Source organism: Triturus cristatus, chromosome 10 (genome assembly GCF_964204655.1).
Source record: "Triturus cristatus chromosome 10, aTriCri1.1, whole genome shotgun sequence".
NCBI lineage: Eukaryota > Metazoa > Chordata > Amphibia > Caudata > Salamandridae > Triturus > Triturus cristatus.
This window is the reverse complement of record NC_140593.1, coordinates 652,360,356-652,381,079: the sequence shown is the minus strand read 5'-3', so window position 1 is coordinate 652,381,079 and position 20,724 is coordinate 652,360,356. Positions and strand designations below refer to the sequence as shown.

The following is a 20,724-nucleotide window of genomic DNA, read 5'->3' as shown; positions in this document are numbered from 1 at the left end:
GGAGGGTCCATGGGTGCGGGATTCTTGGTCAGAGTCGCCGGGGGGACGTCCTTGTGGTCTTTGTTCACTCCGGCACAGGCAAGGCTTGGCGGGTGCAGAGTGTGCAGGAGTCGCAGTTCCTGGCTGGTGCCAGGGGTCTGTTACTTGCTTTGAGCAGAACCACTGCTCGTGGGAGTCCCAGTCTTTTAGAGTCACAAGGCAGTCAGGTCCTCGGGGGTTTCTGAGGTTGCTGACCACTGGAGACGCTGGGGTTTAGCAGGAGCAGGTTCGAGGGTCGACAGGCCTGTAGGGCTGGGGTAAAGTCAGTTGGTGTCTTCCTCTTGTTAGCAGCTGCATGGCAGGTCTTCTTTCTTCTTGCTTGTTTCGGATTCGGGATCTGAGGAAGGAAGGTGCAGGGTGCCCCTAAATACTAAATTTAGGGGCGTTACAGGTAGGTAAAGGGGAGGGGCCAATGGGTCCCTTCCCTGGTGTGGGTATCCCCCCTACCCTGCCACGCTCCAGTGGGAGGGGAGCAAAAGCCAAGTCCTGATTGGGCAGAACTCTCCATCTTCAAGATGGCGAGAGCCCGGAGATGTGCTTCATCTTGCCTCCCCCACCTGAGGGGTGGGGTTGGCAGAGGCCGGCACACCCCCTTTCCTCCCTTGGGGTTTCCCGCCAGAGTAAGGGTCAGAACCGGTGGGGGCCAGTTGCGGAGTACAGCAAGTGGCCTGAAGCTCACAAAGGCGGCATGCCTTTGAAGCTTCCCCTGCCCATCCTGGGGGAGGAGACCTAGCACCTCACCTAGGATGTGCATTGTTGCCGGCCCAGGAGAGCGGATGGCTCTCTACCCAGGGGTCCAGCAAATTGTCTGCTGTGTGGCAGCCTAGGCAGCCTCAGACAGGACGTGGATTGTAGGTTAGGTTTAGGGGGCAACTCTAAGTTGCCCTCTTTCGTGCATCTTACATAACATCCCACACTGGCATCAGTGTGGGTTTAATGTGCTGAGAAGTTTGATACCAAATTTCTCAGTCTTCGGTGTAGCCATCGTGGTGCTGTGGAGTTCGTGTTGACGACCTCCCAGCACCATATACTCTTAATGGCAGCACTGCACTTACAGTGCCAAGGAATGGACCTGGGTACTGTAGGGGCACAGGGCTCATGCACCTGTACCCACACCACTGGCATAGGGATCCCAGCTAGAGGGGTGACTGAGGTATGCAGGGCAGTGTGTGTTGTGGGCATGGCACACAGGGATGTGTGCCATGTCGACTGTTTTGTTCTGCACCAAGACACTCAGCCTGCAAAGGCAGTGTGTGTATGTCAGGGTACAGGGCCTCTACAAGGGTGGCACAATAAGCGCCGCAGCCCTTAGGGGCCTTCCCTGGTCACAAGGCCCTGGGTACCTTGGGTACCATTTACCAGGGGCTGACATGTGGCCAGAGATGCCAATTGGGTTTAGGCTTCATGCAGTTTTAAGGAAGGAACACAGGCCCTGGGTACCTGATTGGCAGGAGCCCAGGGCACACTCAGTCAAAGTACATCAGCAATTCAGCAAAAAGTGGGGGCATATCATGTAAGAAAGATGGCACTTTCTCACAGAGGGCGCCTGCAGAAAGACTGCAAGCAGCAACTGGAAGTCCAGTCTGGGCAAACCCAAGAGTGGGCTTCGCTTCTGTGGGTCTGGAGCTTCCTTGGTACCATCACCTCCCTTTGACTCAGGCTGTGGAGTGCTGGTGCATGGGTACTTTGAGGTGTCAGGTATCAGCGGTCAAGGACTCACTCTGTGTCTTTGGTTTCTGCAGAAGGGGGCAAAAACGACAGCTGGCCACTCTCATTGTGGGCCTCACTGTTACTGAAATCCCTCGACGTGCAGGTCGGTCTTTGTTGGCGTTGGTGCCTGGTCTGGACACAACAAGCCTTGGCTACTGCAAAGGGTCAGTACCTGATGTATTGGTGCTGTGTGGCACAGGTCGGTCCTGGCATCCCCACACTACTTAGAGGGAGGAATGATCTGATGTGTAGAAACACAGTTACCTCTTCTTGTGCGTCTGCTGCATTGGTAGTACCATAGGTGGCAGGTCGGTGTGCTGGGCGTTGCTTCTTTGGTGCCTGTTGCTGCAAGAGTTTAGCTTCTCTACTCCAAGGGAGGTGTTTTGTCAACTGGCGAAGGACTGGCAGCCCTTCGGGTTTCTTGGAGTATGCACAGTGGCAGCACTAGTCGGTTGCTCCACGACTGTGGAGTATAGCAGGCTGGCAGGGTTGGTGCCAAGTTTGTCATGCTCTTCGGTCAGTAGTAGTCTTTGTTCCCTCATTTTGTGACTGTCGGAACCTAAAGTCCTGGTATCAAGGGGTCCCTTAAAAACTCAATTTAGGGGCAGTAAGGTCAGTGAGGTGTAGTAGATAATGGGCTACTTACCTCTAAGGTCTGGTCGACCTGGAGGTGTCCAGCCTGGCAGTGCAACACACCTCTTGCATAGCTAATTTTCCCACCTGTTCCGGTGCCAGGTGGGCCACGAGCAGAGGGTGGCATTTCCCCTATATGGGGAAGCCTTCGGTCACATATCAAAGGCAGCAGTGGCCTTTGAAGACTGCTGCCTTGATTTGCTGGTTTACCATCCTTCGTGGAGGGGGAGGTGATAACACCTCACTCTAGAGCTGGCATCTTTACTGACCTCCTAAGAGCGTGGGCTCTCACCCCTGGGTGTCAGAAAGTAAACTGTGGTGGCAGGCTGGACAGGATCAGTCAGCCAGTTCAGGGGGCGCCTCTAAGGTACGCTCTGGGTGGATGTATTAATAAATCCAACACTGGAATCAGTGTGGGTTTATTAATACGAGGTGTTTGATACGAACCACCATATGTATGAGTGAAGCCATTATGTAGATGGGTAACGCAGTGCCCAGTACATATCTTAAGATGGCTTATAGAAAGCTGTCTCTTTATGTGATCCATCAAGAACCTGATATACCGTGTAAAAGAGTCCAGGGGTTTCCTATGGAGTGGACAGGAGCTTACTATCCAATCCGAAAGCGCTTATTACGGGGTAGTGCGGTCGAGCAGTCTTAAGCTTAACACAGAGGAGTGAAAAAACATTTGCAAACACATACAATCATTAATAAATTACAACAACTCTAGAAGGAGATCCACACCAATTTATACAAATAGCAAGTATCTTTATATAGGTTTAGGCTTTAGAGAAAAATTGCTCGGCTAAGTAGGCTTCTAAAACAAATTATTTTCACTTTAAAAAGTGGCACTGTAATGTTATCATATGGAAGGAACATATAGGTACAGTATATCAACTTACAGGACCAATCTCCAGGAGTTAAGTGAGTGGTGGGCAAGGTCTTAGGCGGCACAAACAGTACACCACCAGGATCATGAGGGCAGCTGCGTGCAAATCAGCGCCAGGAGCCCAGTAAGATTCAATGGGGATCGATCACTGTAAAAAGAAGCTGCTGGCTCTGGCTACGAAGCCGGTCAGGCTGAACCAGCAAGTAGCCCCAGGCCTGGTGAGGCTTGGGTATGGGGGGAACCTTTGTAGGAAGCTGGTTCTGTACATACTATCCCAAAGCACAGAGTCCAGTGAATCCCCAAAGGCTTAAGTAGATAATACTATAAGCTTTATTTGTGGTATTGATGACGAGAAGTTAGGCTTCTCAGTAGGGCAATATTAAACATTGGTTGTACACACTGAGGCAAGAAATGATTCCACACACTCAAAGACTGAATCCAAGACGAATTGGTTTGTATAAAAAGTTATTACTTTGTTATTGTATTTTGGAAACAAGAGGGACTCAGCTGCAGGCAAGTAACAGTTTTGAGAATAGCAAAACCTTTCAAATACAGTAGGTATTGTAGAAGACAGAAGTACTTTACAGGAGTATTAAAATACTTTGGTAATGTCAATGAAACAGTAGCAAATTTAGCAAATGTAGACATTTAGTGCTATAGGCAGAAATACAATGCAATCCTGCAGGAAACTGGCTCTATATATACACTACACCAAAATGAGGTATAGTGTGTATAGAGTCCAAGTGACCCCAGAGGTAGGCAGAGGTCTAAGTTAGATAGAACCTTTCTCTCTATTTGTGGTAGAATGGTCGAGCAGTAAGGCAGTATCAGAGGAAAGTGTTAAGCATTTGCTATACACAGTCAGCAACTGAATTCACACACTCAATAACTGAACTCTAGGCCACTTGTGTTTAAAATATATACTGCTTTATTTTTAGAACCAAGCAAGCCTGGCACAGCTAAGCATTAAATACTTTTCAGTAATAAGTTACTGGATATAGAACAGTTTGAAAATGCAATAGAAACTGTACTTGTTTGATTTACAGGGAATGCAGTAAATTGCAACCCTTAGCAAATACAGTACATTGGAATAAATAGGCTTTTTCAGTAAATTGCATGTAAGTTACATTTCTCGTTACTTTTGTAACTCAGTGCTGGATACCTAGATTCAGCACTGGGACATTTCCTGGTAACAGGTAAGTAAATACGTTTTGGTTATTCGCAGGGTTTTTAAAGAATATCTTTAGATTTCAAAACTCCACACTTAATAGTTTTTTTGGAAGAAAAACAGTGCATTGAAATGAATAGGCTTTTTCAGTAAATTGCAGGTAAGTTACTTTGTATGTTACTTTTCTTACTCTGTGTTGGATGCCTGGATTCAGCACTGGGACATTTCCTGTAAACAGGTGAGTAAATAAGTTTTGGTTATTTGTGCGATTTTTAAGGAATATGTTTAGATTTCAAAACTACACACGTAGAAACGTTTTGGAAGAAAATGGTCAATGTTATCCAAATGAAAGGGGTCAGTGATGCACTTCTGTTTCACCCTCAGCAGCACTTGGGCGGCTGGGTTCAGAGTGTTGAGGCCCAATGTTATCCTATGGAGGATAGGGGGCCTCTGGTTGGTGGCTGCTGGCAAGCAGGCCACACGGCTGTGGGAGCAAAGCTCCTAGGGTTTAGGTCAGGCAAATAAGGGACCAAATTAGCACCAAAGGTGAACCCTCAGTGACACTAGGGCACCAGGGTGCTGTTTTGAGGTCGGGTGCCCTGTTTTCAATGGAAAACCTCCGGTTTGCAAAAGCACTGCAGGCAGGGAGACGAAGGACTTCTGGGTGCGACCACCACTTCGAGAAGTAAGTTGGGAAGTTAAGGGTTGGTTAGGTACCGTTGGTTTGGGCACACAAGGCCGTAGGGCGTCGGGTGCAGGGATGCCTTTTGGGGTCAGATCTTACCAGCTTCGGGTCGCGGGCCTTCTGGATTTAGGCTGCTGGCGTCAGCTGGAGGCTTGAGGCAGGTTAGGGGTCGCCGGATCTTGGGTCAGGATAGCCGGGGGGAGCTCCTTGTTGTGTTTTTCCACTCGAGCTCTGGCGCGGCGGGTGCAGAGTGGGCTGGATTTGCGGTATCCGGCCAGAGCCAGAAGCTGCAGTTTGAACAAATCCGATGTTCAAGGGAGAAGCAGTCTTGGGAGTGAAGGCAGGCAGGTCCTCTGTGGTTTTCGAGGTTGCTGGCTGCAGGACACACCGGGATTTCGCAGGAGCAGGTTCGAGGGGAGACCGGCCAGTAGGACTGGGGTCAAACCAGTGGGCGTCTTCCTCTTGTTAGCTGGCTGCACAACTGTTCGGTCCTCCTTGTTGTCAGGCTGGATCTGAGGAAGCACGGTTCAGGGTGCCCCCTAAATACTAGTTTTAGGGGCGTTACAGGTAGGTAAGGGCAGGGACCAATGGGTCTCTTCCCTGGAGTGGGTACACCCCCTATCGTGCCACGCTCCAGTGGGAGGGTGGCAGGAGCCTGTCCCTGGTTGGTTAGGTCCCCCATCCTCAAGATGGCGGAAACTCAGAGTTGTGCGTCACCTCGCCTCTCCCACCTGAGGGGTGGAGTTGGCAGAGGTGGGCACACCTCTTTCCCTCACTTGTTTTTCCCGCTGGTTCTTCTGACCAAAGTGGGGGGTAGAACCAGTGGGGACCAGTTGCTGAAAGCAGCAAATGGTCTGGGGGGGCTCACAAAGGCAACATGACTTTGAAGCTTCCCCTTCGTGAACCCTGCCCATCCTGGAGGAGGAGGCTTGGCACCTCGTCCCAGGATGTGCATTGTTTCAGGCCCCCAAGAGCAGCAGGCTCTCGGCCAAGGGGTCCAGAAACATGTCTGTTTGTGGCAGCCTAAGCAGCCACTTAGTCAGGTCACTAGAAGTTGGTAGAGTTTCAGGTGGCATCTTAAGATGCCCACTGTTGTGCATTTTACAGTAAATCCCACACTGGCATCAGTGTGGGTTTAATGTGTTGAGAAGTTTGATACCAAACTTCCCAGTCTTCAGTGTAGCCATTATGGTGTTGAGGATTTTGTAATGACAAACTCCCAGCACCATATGCTCTTAATGGCAGCACTGCACTTCAAGTGCCCAGGAATGGACTTGGGCACTGTAGGGGTACAGGGCTCAGGCGCCTGTACCCTCACCACTGGCATAGGGCACCCAGCTAGAGGGGTGACTGATGTATACCAGGGCAGTGGTTTGTGGGCATGGCACACAGGGATGTGTGCCATGTCGACTCTTCATTTTGCTCTGCACCAAGACACGCAGCCTGCAAAGGCAGTGTGTGAGTATCAGGGTACTGGACCTCTAAGAGTGGCACAATAAGTGATGGAGGCCTTCTCTGGTCACAGTGCCCTGGGTACCTGTGGTACCATTTACCAAGGGCTGATATGTGGCCAGAGATGCCAATTGGGTTTAGGCTTCGATGCAGTTTTTAGGGAAGGAACAGAGGCCCTGGGTACCTGATTAGCAGGAGATCAGGGCACACTCAGTCAAAGAACATCAGCGATTCAGCAAAAAGTGGGGGCATACCATGCAAGAAAGAGGGCACTTTCTCACAAACCCTATGGAAGGGAAACAGTTATGTACATTTACTGATAAGTACTCGACATACACATTCAGTCTTCTGGTGTTTAGGCCAACACTGAGCAAGGGTCAGACCAAAGAAGGTACTACACCTCCAACAGCATTGGGGCAGCCAGTTTCAGAAGTCACTGGGCTCGATGCTAGTCAATGGAGACTGGGGCTCCAACAAGAGATGTGGTTTGTTGGTAAGTACCTGTGTTTTCGGGGCACAGGCTCTGGGGGTTTAGGTGAGCACAGGGGGATTTGAGACGGCCACAAGGCAGCACCAAAGCTACATCACCAGCGACACAGAATGCAAACATGGTGTCGGGCGTCTAATGCAATCCTATGGAGATACTTCTTTGTGGAAACAGGCTGCAGGCTGCAGGCGTCGAACTAGAGGGTGAAGGCAGAAGGCCAGTGATCGCACAGGTAAGTTTGGATGTTGGGGGGGGGGGGGGGTCAGAGGGGCACCGCTGGTAAAGCTCCCCGAAGGCCTGGGGGTGCAGGGTGCCTTTAGACGTCAGATTTCTTCTTACAAGGCCAGCCACGGTTGGGGGACCCTTCAGATTCACACTGCAGGCTCCCTCGTGGAGGTCAGCCAACGCTGCATTCGAGGTCCGGATCGCTGGTGAGACTTCACTGGACAGGTGAGCCACTCATACTCTGGCCGTGGGCATCGGGTGCAGAGTGGGCAGGATTCACGGTTATAGATAGCACAGGAGCCCTTGGAGTTGATTTCTTCGGGACAGGTCCGCTGTCCACGAGAGATTAGTCTTTTTCGAAGACAGCAGTCCTCCCAGGGTGTTCAGAAATTGCTTGCTGCAAGACAGGTCGCCTTTTTGTTGCAGGCTTTTCAAAGCTGGAGACAGGCCGGAAGTGTTGAGGCTCAGGCAATCGTTGTCATCAGGCTTCTCTGTAGGGTCGGCTACCTGGATGTCTTTCTTCTTAGGTCGTCACATATCTGAATTCCTTGGTTCAGGGATGCCCCTGAAGTACTAAACTTACTGGGAGTTACAGGTAGTAGCCAATGGGCTACTTACCTTTAGGGTGACTACAACCTCTATGTAATTACTCACTTTTGGAGGTGAACACATCCTTAACTCTATTGGCTAAAATCTTTCCATCCAATATGGAGGATTTTCAAAGGAGGGGGTCATTTCAGCTGAGGACACCTGAACGTTCTCCCGCTAACTCCGTAATTTAAATATTACGTCCAACGTAAATACTCAGGCGAACATCTCCCGGTACCTTGTGACCCTCCCTAGATACTGCCTCCTTCCATGCTTGAAACCCTTGCTTTTAATTATTCATAGAAACCTCATTAGCTATTACCCCTGTGCGTATATTGCCCTTTACCAAACTAATCGTTTACCACTACACGACATTGCATCCACAATAACCCGTACCTTTAACAATTGTAAATGCAATCATTTTCCCCATCTGTTCTCGGTCTTCCAAACGGTCAATACGTTGATGTTTAAATTACGGAGTTAAAGGGAGAACGTTGATTATGGGGTGAGCCGTTTCACATACGGAAGTATGATTTCATACGTATAATGTGCGTATATACACAGTCTGATATTTATGTGAAAAAACTGTAGGATCATGTATTGTTTAAACACAGAATCTAATACTGATGCTTTTTAATTTGTAGAGAACCCCTGACGAAGGGCCGCTAATAGGTCCGAAATGCATTGGGTCAAGAAAAAAGCCTGGATGGGGATATCTGCCGCATTTAGAAATTATACATACATAAGTGTCTCTCATGTGACAAGAGAAAAAAAAATTAGAAAATTGGAAGTTTAAAAAAAAAAAATGCAGCATAAACATTAGTGAAATATGGAAACAAGCATTTGCAATGCAATAGGTCTAGCATTTATAAGAGTTTGAGCTATTGGCATTGTAAAATTACAATGCCTTTTATTTATGTTTTGGTTTTAAAACAAATAAAAGGCATTGTCATTTACAATGTCAGTAGCATAAACTCGCATAAAAGCAGTGTGTGGAATGCAGCAGTGTGAGGCGTGCAGCAGTGTGAGGCGCGCAGCAGCGTGAGGCGCGCAGCAGCGTGAGGCGTGCAGCAGCGTGAGGCGTGCAGCAGCGTGCGGCGTGCAGCAGCGTGCGGCGTGCAGCAGCGTGCGGCGTGCAGCAGCGTGAGGCGTGCAGCAGCGTGCGGCGTGCAGCAGCGTGAGGCGTGCAGCAGCGTGAGGCGTGCAGCAGTGTGAGGCGTGCAGCAGTGTGAGGCGTGCAGCAGTGTGAGGCGTGCAGCAGTGTGAGGCGTGCAGCGTGCAGCAGTGTGAGGCGTGCAGCAGTGTGTAATGCAGCAGTGTGCGGCGTGCAGCAGTGTGGTGTGGTTTGTAAACAAGAAAAGCGGACAGCAAAGGAAGGGTGGGAGGGAACGAGCATATGAGGTGTGAGTTATAACGAAAGTTAATTGTTGGAAGAGGGGATGCAGGAAGTGAGGCCGCTGGCGCCGGGATCGAACCACAGGCTCTGCTGTCCGGAGTCCACCACTCTCACCACTGCACCACACCTCTCCCTCTCTTTTGAAGAGATACCGTATCTTGTGCCCAGGATAATAGCCTTCTTTGTTTGTTTACTGTGAGTTTAGAAGTGTGATGCGTTAAGTGTGTTTCCCTCAGATGTTGCGAGGCCAGTCCTCCTAAAGCCTCACTTGCCTTTGGCCAGCAATTTGTTTGACTGTTAGCCTGAATCTCGTTCCAGATTAATGCTTCTAGAGTGTTCAGAAGGCCCATTCTTACCGATGGCAGGTACTAAAGAAGGGCACTGTGCTGTGCTGTGCTAGTGCATGCTCGCGGAATCCAAATTGTGCCGATGACTTGTGTTGTGAGAGATGGAATAGCACCACATAGTACACCCAATTCCCTCACATGAATGTAGTCTCTTTAAGTCCAACATTTAATTTCTGAGAGGCTGCCTCATATCATAATGCTTGTGCAGTTGGGATGGCCCATCTCCCAACACAACACTGCCTTGCTTGTGTTCCACTTCAGGGTGGTCTGGAAAGGAAAAACAGAAAGAAGTTTGGGGTATAATACACTGATTCAAGTGGTAGGTCGATGTTGAGATTTCAGCTGGGTCACTCAGAAAGCTAATGTTAGTATCGAACTAAGCAATTTATCTAACTTTAGCACTGCTTTATGTTGATATTTTTCGACTCATTGTCCAGGTGGCATGACTATTTCCATGTTTAAACTGCAGCTATAGTTATGCCTCTGACAGCAAGCATTGTGAAGTCAAAAGTCAACTGTAAGAATTTATTACAGATGATCAGCTACATACTTTTCCGTGTATTATAACAGAATACAATGTGATAAGTAAAACTACAAGTCCCAGAGTGCAACATGCCCCTAGCTGTAAACGTCATGGCGGACTAACGTGTCAAACGCTGACATCGGCCAATTTGTCAGTTATGAATGGATCTATCTGTTATCTATACATCTATCTGTAAAGCTACCCCTCTTCCTTCCGCAATTTATTGAATTTTTTCACGTGAGCCCAAGTGGTGCATCTGCTTGGAGTTGTGCCTTTAGGGCAGCTGTAGGCTGACACTGTGGCGGCCCCTCCCCCCTCTTAAGCCCGTTTCATAGCACGCTGCTTTCGTTTGGCAGACAGCCGAGGAGCGGTGAGTTGTAACTGGTGATTCTCGAGAGCGTGGCTTATGAAATTGACGTTTTGTATTGTGAAAGTGCTCGAGAGCAGTGTTTATGTATTCTGTAACGTGAAGACTTGCTTTGTACTACTGGTAAACAAAACTATACATTAATAAAACTATTCGAGTGATGCTAGCAAACCCCGCATGCCTCGTTCTCACAACGGACTCGGATCTCTAAATCTTTCCATCACAGATTTAGACTACAGATTGTGACTATTATGCATTCTGTTTAGGTTGAAGTGATTAATTGCAGATTAGCCACAACCCTCGGATCTCTTTCGTGAGTTTAAGGCTTAAGTAGGACTTGATTAGTTCTGTTCGTGGCAGCTGTGAATCTGTAATACAATTGCATGATCTCTTCTGTGTAATTGGGGACTCTTGCAAACAGTATTTTACAGGTAACCAGTACATACGTAGCTTTTCTTAATTTTTCTAAATTTAATGCAAGTGTCTAATTTACTGGTCGGTGTTCAGCGTGTTTACTGCTCTATGTTATCGCTTTGGCCGGGCTATCCGTTCCTGCTACTTGCCTGCAAGTTTTAGGGCCCACAATTCAAGGGTTGGGAAGAGCACAGTGTGTGGGAAATCCTGTGAAAAAATAGCCAGTGTTGAAGATATGTTTTGTTACACCTGGCTTACTTATGAAGTGGCACAAAACACTAAGCGCTATACCGTGCGGGGAGTGTGGTTGAAAGAAAATCTGTATGGGGAGCGTTTTCGTGTTGTGCGTGTCCAGACAGGGCCTCTGTGTTGGATGAGGGGACAAGAGACAGTGTGCAGTTTCTGAATGTGTAGTGTGCTGGCGTCTCTGATTTCGCGATCGCTATCACATCAAAGCGGCCGTGCGGCCCGCGAAAGTGAAAGCAAACGAGTGCTTTCAGGCCTTCAGGCCCGGCCGACGCACATGCACTGTATTTGGAGGCCTGAAAAGCCACTGTTTGCACTTCCAAAACTCGCTTACTATAAGTCTCGCCAGAGCAGCGCTAAAGCGCTGTCTGAGGCGAGACCTAAAAATGGTGGCATCTTTGTTATGCACTAAGGATCAAAGCTGTGCGTCCGGATTTGGGGTGATACCTCACTCCATCACTTGTCGCAACAGAGCTACTCAATGCATGCTCTACCCACTTAGGCAATACCGGTCAGACTTGATAGGGGAGGATTCTGATTTGGCTAACGAGTAGTTATCTAGCAGGGTTAACAAAGGACTGTAGCAGAATGGCTCAGAGCTTGTCGGAACAGTGGAAATCTCAAAAGAAAGGTTCCGAACTGGAGGTTCAGGCAGTTCCCAAGGGTGCCAGGGAGGACAACATGAACCCACTGAATCACAAGGGAGACCAACATAACAGTGTAAGATTGGACACTTGTGGTACATTTGCATTCAAAGTGCTGTGGGCAGGCTTTGGTCTGGCTACCATCCTATAGGCTGCTGACTCATTAGACACCTCAATCTTCAGGGCCTTTTATGCAAACCCAGTTAAGTATCCAGCCCTACTTGATATTCGGGAGATTTTGAACACGTAGACAATGTGCTCCTCCTTGCCATGCCATAAAGTAAAGATTTTTTCCTTGCGGAAATAAAGAGTAAAAGACCAGGAGACATATCCCATCCTCACCACTCTTTTTGTTCTTTCAATTGCGTCACTGGCAGCTCTTCCTTAAGGGACAAACTTATTTCATAATGTGCTATTGTGTATCCTGCTTTGCTCCCATACCTTTGTCATAGTTGGTGTGAAAGTTTTCACTACTGCTTTGAAAATCTGCGCTATCCCGGCTACTGTATTTTTCTGGGTATCTCTGTGAACTCTACCATTATGCAAGCCACCTGGAGAACAGTCTTTTTAGGTCGAGCCTAGTGCAGTGTGCATGCGCCGCTCTAGGAAATCGACTTCTTGGAATCGCTCTGGGCTTTCCACACGCTCGTGCGTGTGTTTTTTTTTCATTGGTCTTTGCGTGTGTCTTTTTAAAAAAGACATAGCGCAATTAGTCAAAGGCGTCTGCATGTATCCGCCCACGGCCTATTCTTGCGGTTACGAGCAGGGGCCATCTGTTCTACCATCTGTTTTGAATTAGCTCGGCGCACACCACTCACATGCTTGCGTTCCTTTGTTTTCCCCTCGCTCAGGTCCACACAACTTGTACGTGTACATTTTCTTTTTTGTATCTCATTTTTTTATTAAAGTTTTTTCAAAATTAGAGAAGAAATTATGAACAGTCAAATATCTTCATATATTTGGTACATTTGTTGTTAATAGGTTACACGTGTACATTTCCGCGATGCGCTGTAGGTCTGATAGGGTATTTTTTGCCTGACTCACTGTTTGCTGCTCTACAAGGAGCTGAGGGTTTAACTCGGAAGCTGTCACGGGGTGGCGGGGCATTACTCATGCAGTCTCCCACAGACGGGCGCAGTGTGTGCAAGAGTCACGGCTTCTCCTACCGCAGAAGTGAAGAGACCCCACAACCTGCCTGCGCTCGCACCGCAGTCTCCTCGGCCTCCTCCCTCGCCCACCTCCGTGCCCCCCGCGCTGTACCTCGCTCGCACTTCTGCGCAGCCGTGCTTCAATCCTGGCTTTGACTTCTCCATCTCAAGTCCTGCCAGCGCTCCACACGGGCGGTTCACTATCTCTAGAAATGCCCCCCAGGACCGCCCCCCTCAGCCTGCATAGCACCAGCCTTCACTCCTTCAAGAACAGCCTGAGGAATTCCCCGCTGTTCTACCGCTTTCACTACGGCACGGATGCATGTCTTTACTCTGACTCTGTCGGAGCGTTTTTTTCTGGCAGTTACTGCACCTATAATCTCCTCAAATGGTTACAGTAGTATGTGCTTTGCGAATATTTACATCCCTGGATAGGTCGAGATCGCGCCATTAACTAACCAAATAAAATCAAGCATTGGCATAGCCATTAGGTCTTGCCTTTGGAACCTTATAAGTGTTTAGCCATGCAACAGTTGATGTTGTTGCACCAAGGATATTGTGCTGGAGAACTAAACACTTATAAGGTCCAAAGGCGAGACCTAATGGCTATGCCAATGCTGGTTTACTTTCGTACTGGTCGTCCGAGCTGTGCTCTGCTAAAAGGAGGATACCCAAAGTGATCGCTTTTTTCACCCCCCTCAACCCAGGCTGTGCAGTGACTCGTGGGAGTGACAGCAGATATGTAGGCCATGGACACACTGCCTTTACATGTAGCCTTGTGAAAAGGCTTCAAAAAAGCTCTCCTTTAATCTAAAGATCCATCTATCATTCGTCTTCATCGTGAGTGTACAAGTCCATAACCTGTCCATGCTTGTGCTGGATTTAATGTGTCATTAAATTTATTAAGTGTTCTACTGTAAGACTAAGAGTAAGTATTTACTGTTGGCCTTCTCTATCCTGAGAATCTAAGTGCCTAAAGGAAGTCAAATGGCAATTCATCTTTGACTGCAACAGTAATGTAGTCCTGGGAGACTACTTGTAGTCAAATGTACCCTCAAACTGTAAGGCCCAATAACCTAACTGCCCCAGGATCCCAGAAATAGACTAACAATTTGTTAATACAAGTATTTTGTTTCTGCCTCACTTTTTAACACTGTTTTTCTCACTTTTAAATTTTTCCTCAGCAGAACATGTACTCACTATGCTAAATACTTTTCATACAAGAGTCTACTATAGTAGGCTAGTGTTACAGAATGATCAACACCCATAGCATTTGCCTTCTTTTCAGTTGTACTATTTAGAAAAGCAACCTCAATCATTAGCACCGCTGCAGGAATCAGACTGACAAAGTGCCTGCATGCTAAGATGGAACTGCTGGGAAAACAGATAAGCTCTCCTTGCAGAAAAATAGAACTGTTCCCTGCAACAAAAGTTCTCAACCTAGCATAAGGGTTAGGGGCCATGTCTCCAACTCTGACCTGATTAGGTGCGAACCACAACAATGCCTACAGGGTGCCTCTGCTCAGAGAAGGCCATCAACTCCCAGGAAAACAGCACTTTAACTGTTGCCTCACTAGTGCATCCCTAATGTTGAAGAGCTCACTCTGCCTCAACAACTAAGCAATGGTCCATTTGCAAATAGTACCCCATTAATACGGCGTGACGTCCACATGCTCCCTAAGACCTCATCTGTCTATGGATGAAGTGGTAAAATGCTTCAAGAAAGCAGAGTAGAACTTCTAATCCCCTGATATAGCCAGCACCAAAAAGAAACTAGACACCACATTACATTTTCTTTAAACAATTTAAGTAATCAAAACTGCTTTCAAGCGTTCCATTTTGCAGTTCTACTTTCCAAAATAAACAACAGCTTATAACTATGTACCACGCTGCAAAACTATGTATTCCACCATTAAACATATCGAAACTGGCTTTCGAAATATTTTTTTCAAAGTGCTGCTGCTCCAGGAAACCTCCACCTGCATCTTGTAACAGAAAAGCAGCCCTTATCCCTTATTTTGTGCCAAAAGTAATTTGTAACCACTAATGATTTACTTTCTCATCATGAATTATAATACCACAAGTCACCAAGGCTTTCAAATATAGAAATACTCACATCTTTGGCAGACTTTGGATCTGCCACACAGGAGAAAGTGATGTCGCACATGGAAACTACTTCGGCTGGGGTTCTTCCCAACCTGGCGCCCTCCTGGATGAACAAGTCACACTGTAAGGATCAGAGATGGAGAAATCAGTTGTGCGCCATCCAAGACCATTAGCAACTGGGCATATTGTGTTATTGATACTATTGCACAAGTCTGCAGACCCTGTCAACAGCATCTCTCCTTACAGTAAAAGACAGGAGGAAAAACCTGTTACAATCAACAGAGGAATCAGCAACTGGGCATGTTTTACACCCAAAAGCCTTACCAGGAGCAAGAACACCTAGTCACCCTTCTTACAACTCTCATGAACCAACAGAAGGAAAAGGTACGTACTTTCAATAACGATGTATCTGGTAGAGACATAATTTAGCTGCAGATTCCTTAACTTGTGAATTCTCTCCAGGTAGTCGACTGAATCCGGAAATTTTTCAGCAATACCGTGGGACGCCTTCATGTGGCTACATGAGGACGTCGACTCCGGATTCGACATCAATGGAGCTATACAAGTCACCTCTGGCACATTGATGTCAGTTTTGGTCTGAGAAACCTTTTGCGTAGAATGCAGAGCCACTATAGAAACTGTTTGTTGAAAACAGTGTGCCAAAAAGATCAACAATCTTTGAAACAATAATTATAAAGTTTGTATAAATGGAATGCCAACACCAACCAAGGTCTTAAAGGCAAAGGTTCATCAATCATCAAAGCATAAGCTACGTGAAAATCTACACACTGGTGTATAAACCAGTCGAGCAAAAGATAACACAGCTCATTCTACAAGCCACTCGAAACAAAAATGAATGGTAAGGTAATACCAGAACAATACCTATGAGGCATGGCTATATGTTGTGTGTAAACATTAAACAATGATCACTGGAGTATAAAACCTGTAGAGAAAAAAGGGAATAACTTCTACATCATATGATGTTCGCAGAGTGGGGAGGATGGGTGGTGCGTTAAGGAATCTGCGGCTAGACTGTCTCTACCAGATACATTGTTGCCAAAGATAAGTAACTTTTCCATCTGATCGACATCTAGCCGCAGATTCCTTAACTTGTGAATTAAATGCCATAGCTATATCCACTCGAAGGAGGGTCTACGAACTAATGCAACAAAAATTCTCAAAAGAACTAACTGGTCGAAATTAACTTAAACCAGACATATGTAGGAATTAGATGAAAAAGAGCATTGTGCCGTATAAAATCCGTGGCAATGACCACAGATAATGAAAATATGTTCGGTTGTTAGAGCCTGCTCAGTTTAAACAACAAAAAGGTGCACCTTCCTTATTGGAGTCTGGAGAAGCTGCATCACATTCGCTTGGCCAATTGCTTCCACTAGCAACTTATCCTGTGAGGGGTCCACCTGTGAGAGGCCCTGTTGGCTATTTGCTTTTAGGAGAGGCACCAGGCACGCGGGCCCTCCGTCTGAAGCTGGAGGGGATGTTAGTTCTAGTGCTGAATCCAACTCTGAATTGGTTAGGGCGCGAGGCTTGATTTGGACTTGTTGCCATTGTTGATCGTGCATCATAAGTTTTACTGGGAGGCCTGGTAGCAGTGTTGGGATCAAGTTTTTCCCCTCAATAATAGGCGAGTCCCTTGGGCTTCCCGGCTGCTCCGAGCCAGTCCTGCACGTAGGACTCCTGGTACCAACTGCTTCTTGAGCTGTTAAACAGATTTTTAAAGTGTGTTGGTTTGTTAATGGGTTTGCTGTTTCGTTGCTGGGCACTGGTGGACCCCTTGGTAACCTGGCTGGATTTCTCTGGTGGCAATGAGAGCGGAGCAGACAGTTGCAACTGTAGGGATAGCAGCGGAGTTTGCAGACCTTTGAAGGTGGCTTTGCTGGAGCACATAACAGAACATGCGTCCCTTAAAAAGCTGAACTTAGTATACATTTTAGGTTGGTCTGAATGGGTTGCATACGTTAAGCTGATCGGTGCCGGCTTATCTTTTAGGTCCAAGTCTGTAGCTATTAGTTGCGAACCAGCACTAGAATTTTATTTTTGCTTTTCTCCACCTGCCCTGGGGGGACGGCTACCCAGGTCCTTCCTGACCTCATCTACGAGACTGCGTGGTGCTTGAGGTTTCTGGTGATAGGTGCTCCAGAGGCCACAGAATCCCAGCTTTAATGTACCTCTATGTCTTATGGACTTGGCACCCTTATCAGGGCCGAGCAGTTGCCGAAAAGGGTCTGAAAGGGTCTTTGTTCTTTAGCTGGTGGCTGGCTGGCTGCGGTTGTCGGCTGTTGTCTGGGAGTTGGAGAGCCTTCTCAGAGGGGGTCTTTTCAGAGGGGGACACTCGGGGCCGCAAGCAGCGCCCAGCCAAGCCGGAGGTCCCAGGCTCGCTCTTCACATTGGGGGATAGCCCCTGGATTCCCTAGGCCTTGCAAATTCACTTAAAAAACCATAGGTTTCACACGTTATAGTTAGCTGGACATTTCACTCGTAAAAAACCAATGAAATTCCCCCGTTATAGTTAGTGCAGGCAACTATAACTCACGCGACCGCAATCCTCTGCTGATGACGTCAGATATTACATCACTGTATTTAGACACTTATTTACCCAGGTCTTCTTCCATCAATCTTTAGCTATACATATCTTACAAATATTTATTTTTCATAAAGACACATGTCATCAGTGATGTAATATCTGACGTCATCAGCAGAGGATTGCGGTCGCGTGAGTTATAGTTGCCTGCAGTAACTATAACGGGGGAATTTCATTGGTTTTTTACGAGTGAAATGTCCAGCTAACTAGAACATGTGTGAAACCTATGGTTTAAGTGAATTTGCAAGGTTTTAAAATGCTAATTCGTAACTATAACGTGTGTGAAACCTATGGTTTTTTCAGTGAATTTGTACGGTTTTTTAAATGCTAAGTTATGTATTTATTAATTTTATTTTTTTTCAGGTTTTTCACCGTGCGCGCACGGTGGGCGGTTCGCAGTGCGTGCACCTCGCGATTTAAAAAAAAAAAAAAACACTTCCTGGTTTCGACCGATTCGAATGTTTACCGACACCTAACAACCAATCAGAATTGCGCTCGCGCACGGCAGGGTGCGCGCACGGTGCGCGCGTATAGATATTGATATGCTTTTAAATGCTACCTTCTCAGGAAATACTGAACAGATTTACACCAGACCTCCAAAAGGCACTTCCTTGACCTTTTGGGTACCTCTCTGCCAAATTTGACGTAATTCTGTTCAGCCGTTCGGGCTGTAGCTGCGACTAAAGGTCCTATGGAAAAATGCATGGGGAAAACGCGTTTTGCAACCCCCCCCCTTTTTCCTCGGCCCCCGCTTGACGAATCACCCCGAGACTTTCAGGGTAGGAGCTGAACGGAGCGCCCCATTTGTTTTGAAAATTTCGCGAGGATTCGTCAACCGGCGCCAAAGTTATTCAAAATAGAATTTTGAGATTTCCTATGGAAACCAGGTTGTAACTATAAACTGGTGACCGCCAGTAGATTACACCCCCCCTCCCCCCCCCCAAGAGAGGCAAAAATATTGCTACATAATCTGCACCTTCACAGAGCAGAAGTATAGCCAACATGTACAACCAGAAGAAAACAGCATGAACTGAAAAGTGGAAGGGTGTCAGACAGCGCAGACGCCAACAAAAATTGTCAAAGGTATGTCAATATCTCAAGACTCAGCTGGGTCGTGCACAGACTCTGGTACAGAGCCTTCTGGCTCCATCGAAACCTGTCCTGAAGGAACAACTGGTGTCTCTCGGCATCATAGGTGTGAACCATGAGGAGCTGTGCACTGGCGACACTGTGTCTAAGGGTTGAGCTGCAGCAAGGAAGAACCCGTAGACGAGGACTCTGCCCTTGCACCCATCACCTCCTTGGGGCCCGGAGGCGCTCCAGGGGAAGGTGAGGACCCAAGTACGATATAAAGAGCATCGAAATATTCTCATCTGGGCCTAGGTTGCTCTGGCTCTAGGAAAAGGGGGAAACACAGGAGCGACTGTTTCGGAGCACTCAGCAGGAAGTCGTAAGGAGCCGCTGAACCCATGTCGTGAGACGAAAAAGTCCTGGAAGGCCGTGGCTTCGATCACAGACGACAACACTTACCATGGGTTGTGGACGGGGACTTGGACCATTTCCACCGTTCACTGGATGGAGAGCGACGCCCCCAAGACCGGCTTCTGGAGTTGCTTAGTTACCGAACCACAGTCTACCAACGTTTGGGAGAGCTGGAAGTCCTGGACCACAGCGCCGTAATTGGCTTCAACAGTCGCCCCTTCAATGCCTTTGGTTTTAGCTGTTGGCAAGCATCACATTCTTCAGCGTTGTGGTGCTTGCCAGAGTACCACATGCATATGGGAATGGGGGTCCATACCTGTCATCTTTCGAGCACAAGACCCACAGGATTTAAATCCAGAAGGCATATAATACCAGACAGCCTGTTTCTGATGAAAAAATAGTCACAGTAGGCCGAAAAACGGCCAGAGATACGCTTCTCTGAATCTACATCATAGCACAGAATAGAAGAAACAGATGTCCGTGTGCCGGAGGGGACTTAAACGGCTATATTGACGTCACATCAGGAGTCTAAGTCAACACGGACTCATACAATGCCGTACGCTGGTGCACCAAGATACTGCTGAAAGATTTCCTGATTCAGTCTGAATTCTCTTCAACACCATTACACAACACAATCTCTTGGAAGCAGTAAATTAAACAAGTTACTTACCTGTACACTGTTTCTACAGTATTGATGTATTTTATAGATTCACATGCTTGAATCTTACCCTTAGTCATGATGTGAGTGTGAGAAAGTGCCCTCTTTCTTGCATGGTATGCCCCCACTTTTTGCTAAATTGCTGAATGTACTTTGACTGAGTGTACCCTGGGCTCCTGCCAATCAGGTGCCCAGGGCCTATGTTCCTTCCTTAAAACACACAAACTCCAAATTGGCAAACCCAGGCCACATGTCAGCCCCTGGTAAATGGTACCCTAGGTACCCAGGGCCTTGTGACCAGGGAAGACCCCCAAGGGCTGCAGCACTCATTGTGCCACCCTTAGGGGCCCTGTACCCTTACACACACACACTGCCTTTGCAGGCCGAGTGTCTGGGTGCAGGACAAAATGAAGAGTCGACATGGCACACATCTCTGTGTGCCATGCCCAACACCTACACTGCCAAGGCATATGTCAGTCACCCCTCTGGCTGGGTGCCTTATGCCCATGGTGTGGGCACAGGAGCAGGAGCCCTGTGCCCATACAGTACCCAGGTCCATTCCCGGGCACTGTAAGTGCAGTGCTGCCATTTAAGAGTACATGGTGCTGAGAGCTCATCAAACACGAGCTCCATAGCACCATAATGGCAACACTAAAGACTGGGAAGTTTGGTATCGAATATGCTACTTACCAGTATGCATCTGTTCTTGGCATGTAGGGCTGCTGACATTCATATCTGTGCATAGATCGCCGCCTAGTGTTGGGTCCGGATGATTGCACATTGTTGTCCTGGAAGAGTCTTCGAAGTATCACGAGATAGGTGGCTCCTCCCCTGGACTACAGTGCGCATAGGCATCCCCTCCATCCTTAGATTGTTTTTCGCCATTGTGGCATAGATGGAGTGTAATACAGTGAA

At 47.6% G+C, this 20,724-nt stretch overlaps 1 protein-coding gene across 1 annotated transcript in view; it reads right to left on the bottom strand.

The window, feature by feature from the left end:
• Positions 1 to 20,724, bottom strand: part of GLYR1 (glyoxylate reductase 1 homolog) — a 456,170-nt gene that overhangs the window by 93,049 nt on the left and 342,397 nt on the right. The window contains exon 11 of the mRNA XM_085632218.1: positions 15,078 to 15,188. Coding sequence (XP_085488344.1) covers positions 15,078 to 15,188 — 111 coding nt within the window. The remainder of the gene's footprint in view (positions 1 to 15,077; positions 15,189 to 20,724) is intronic.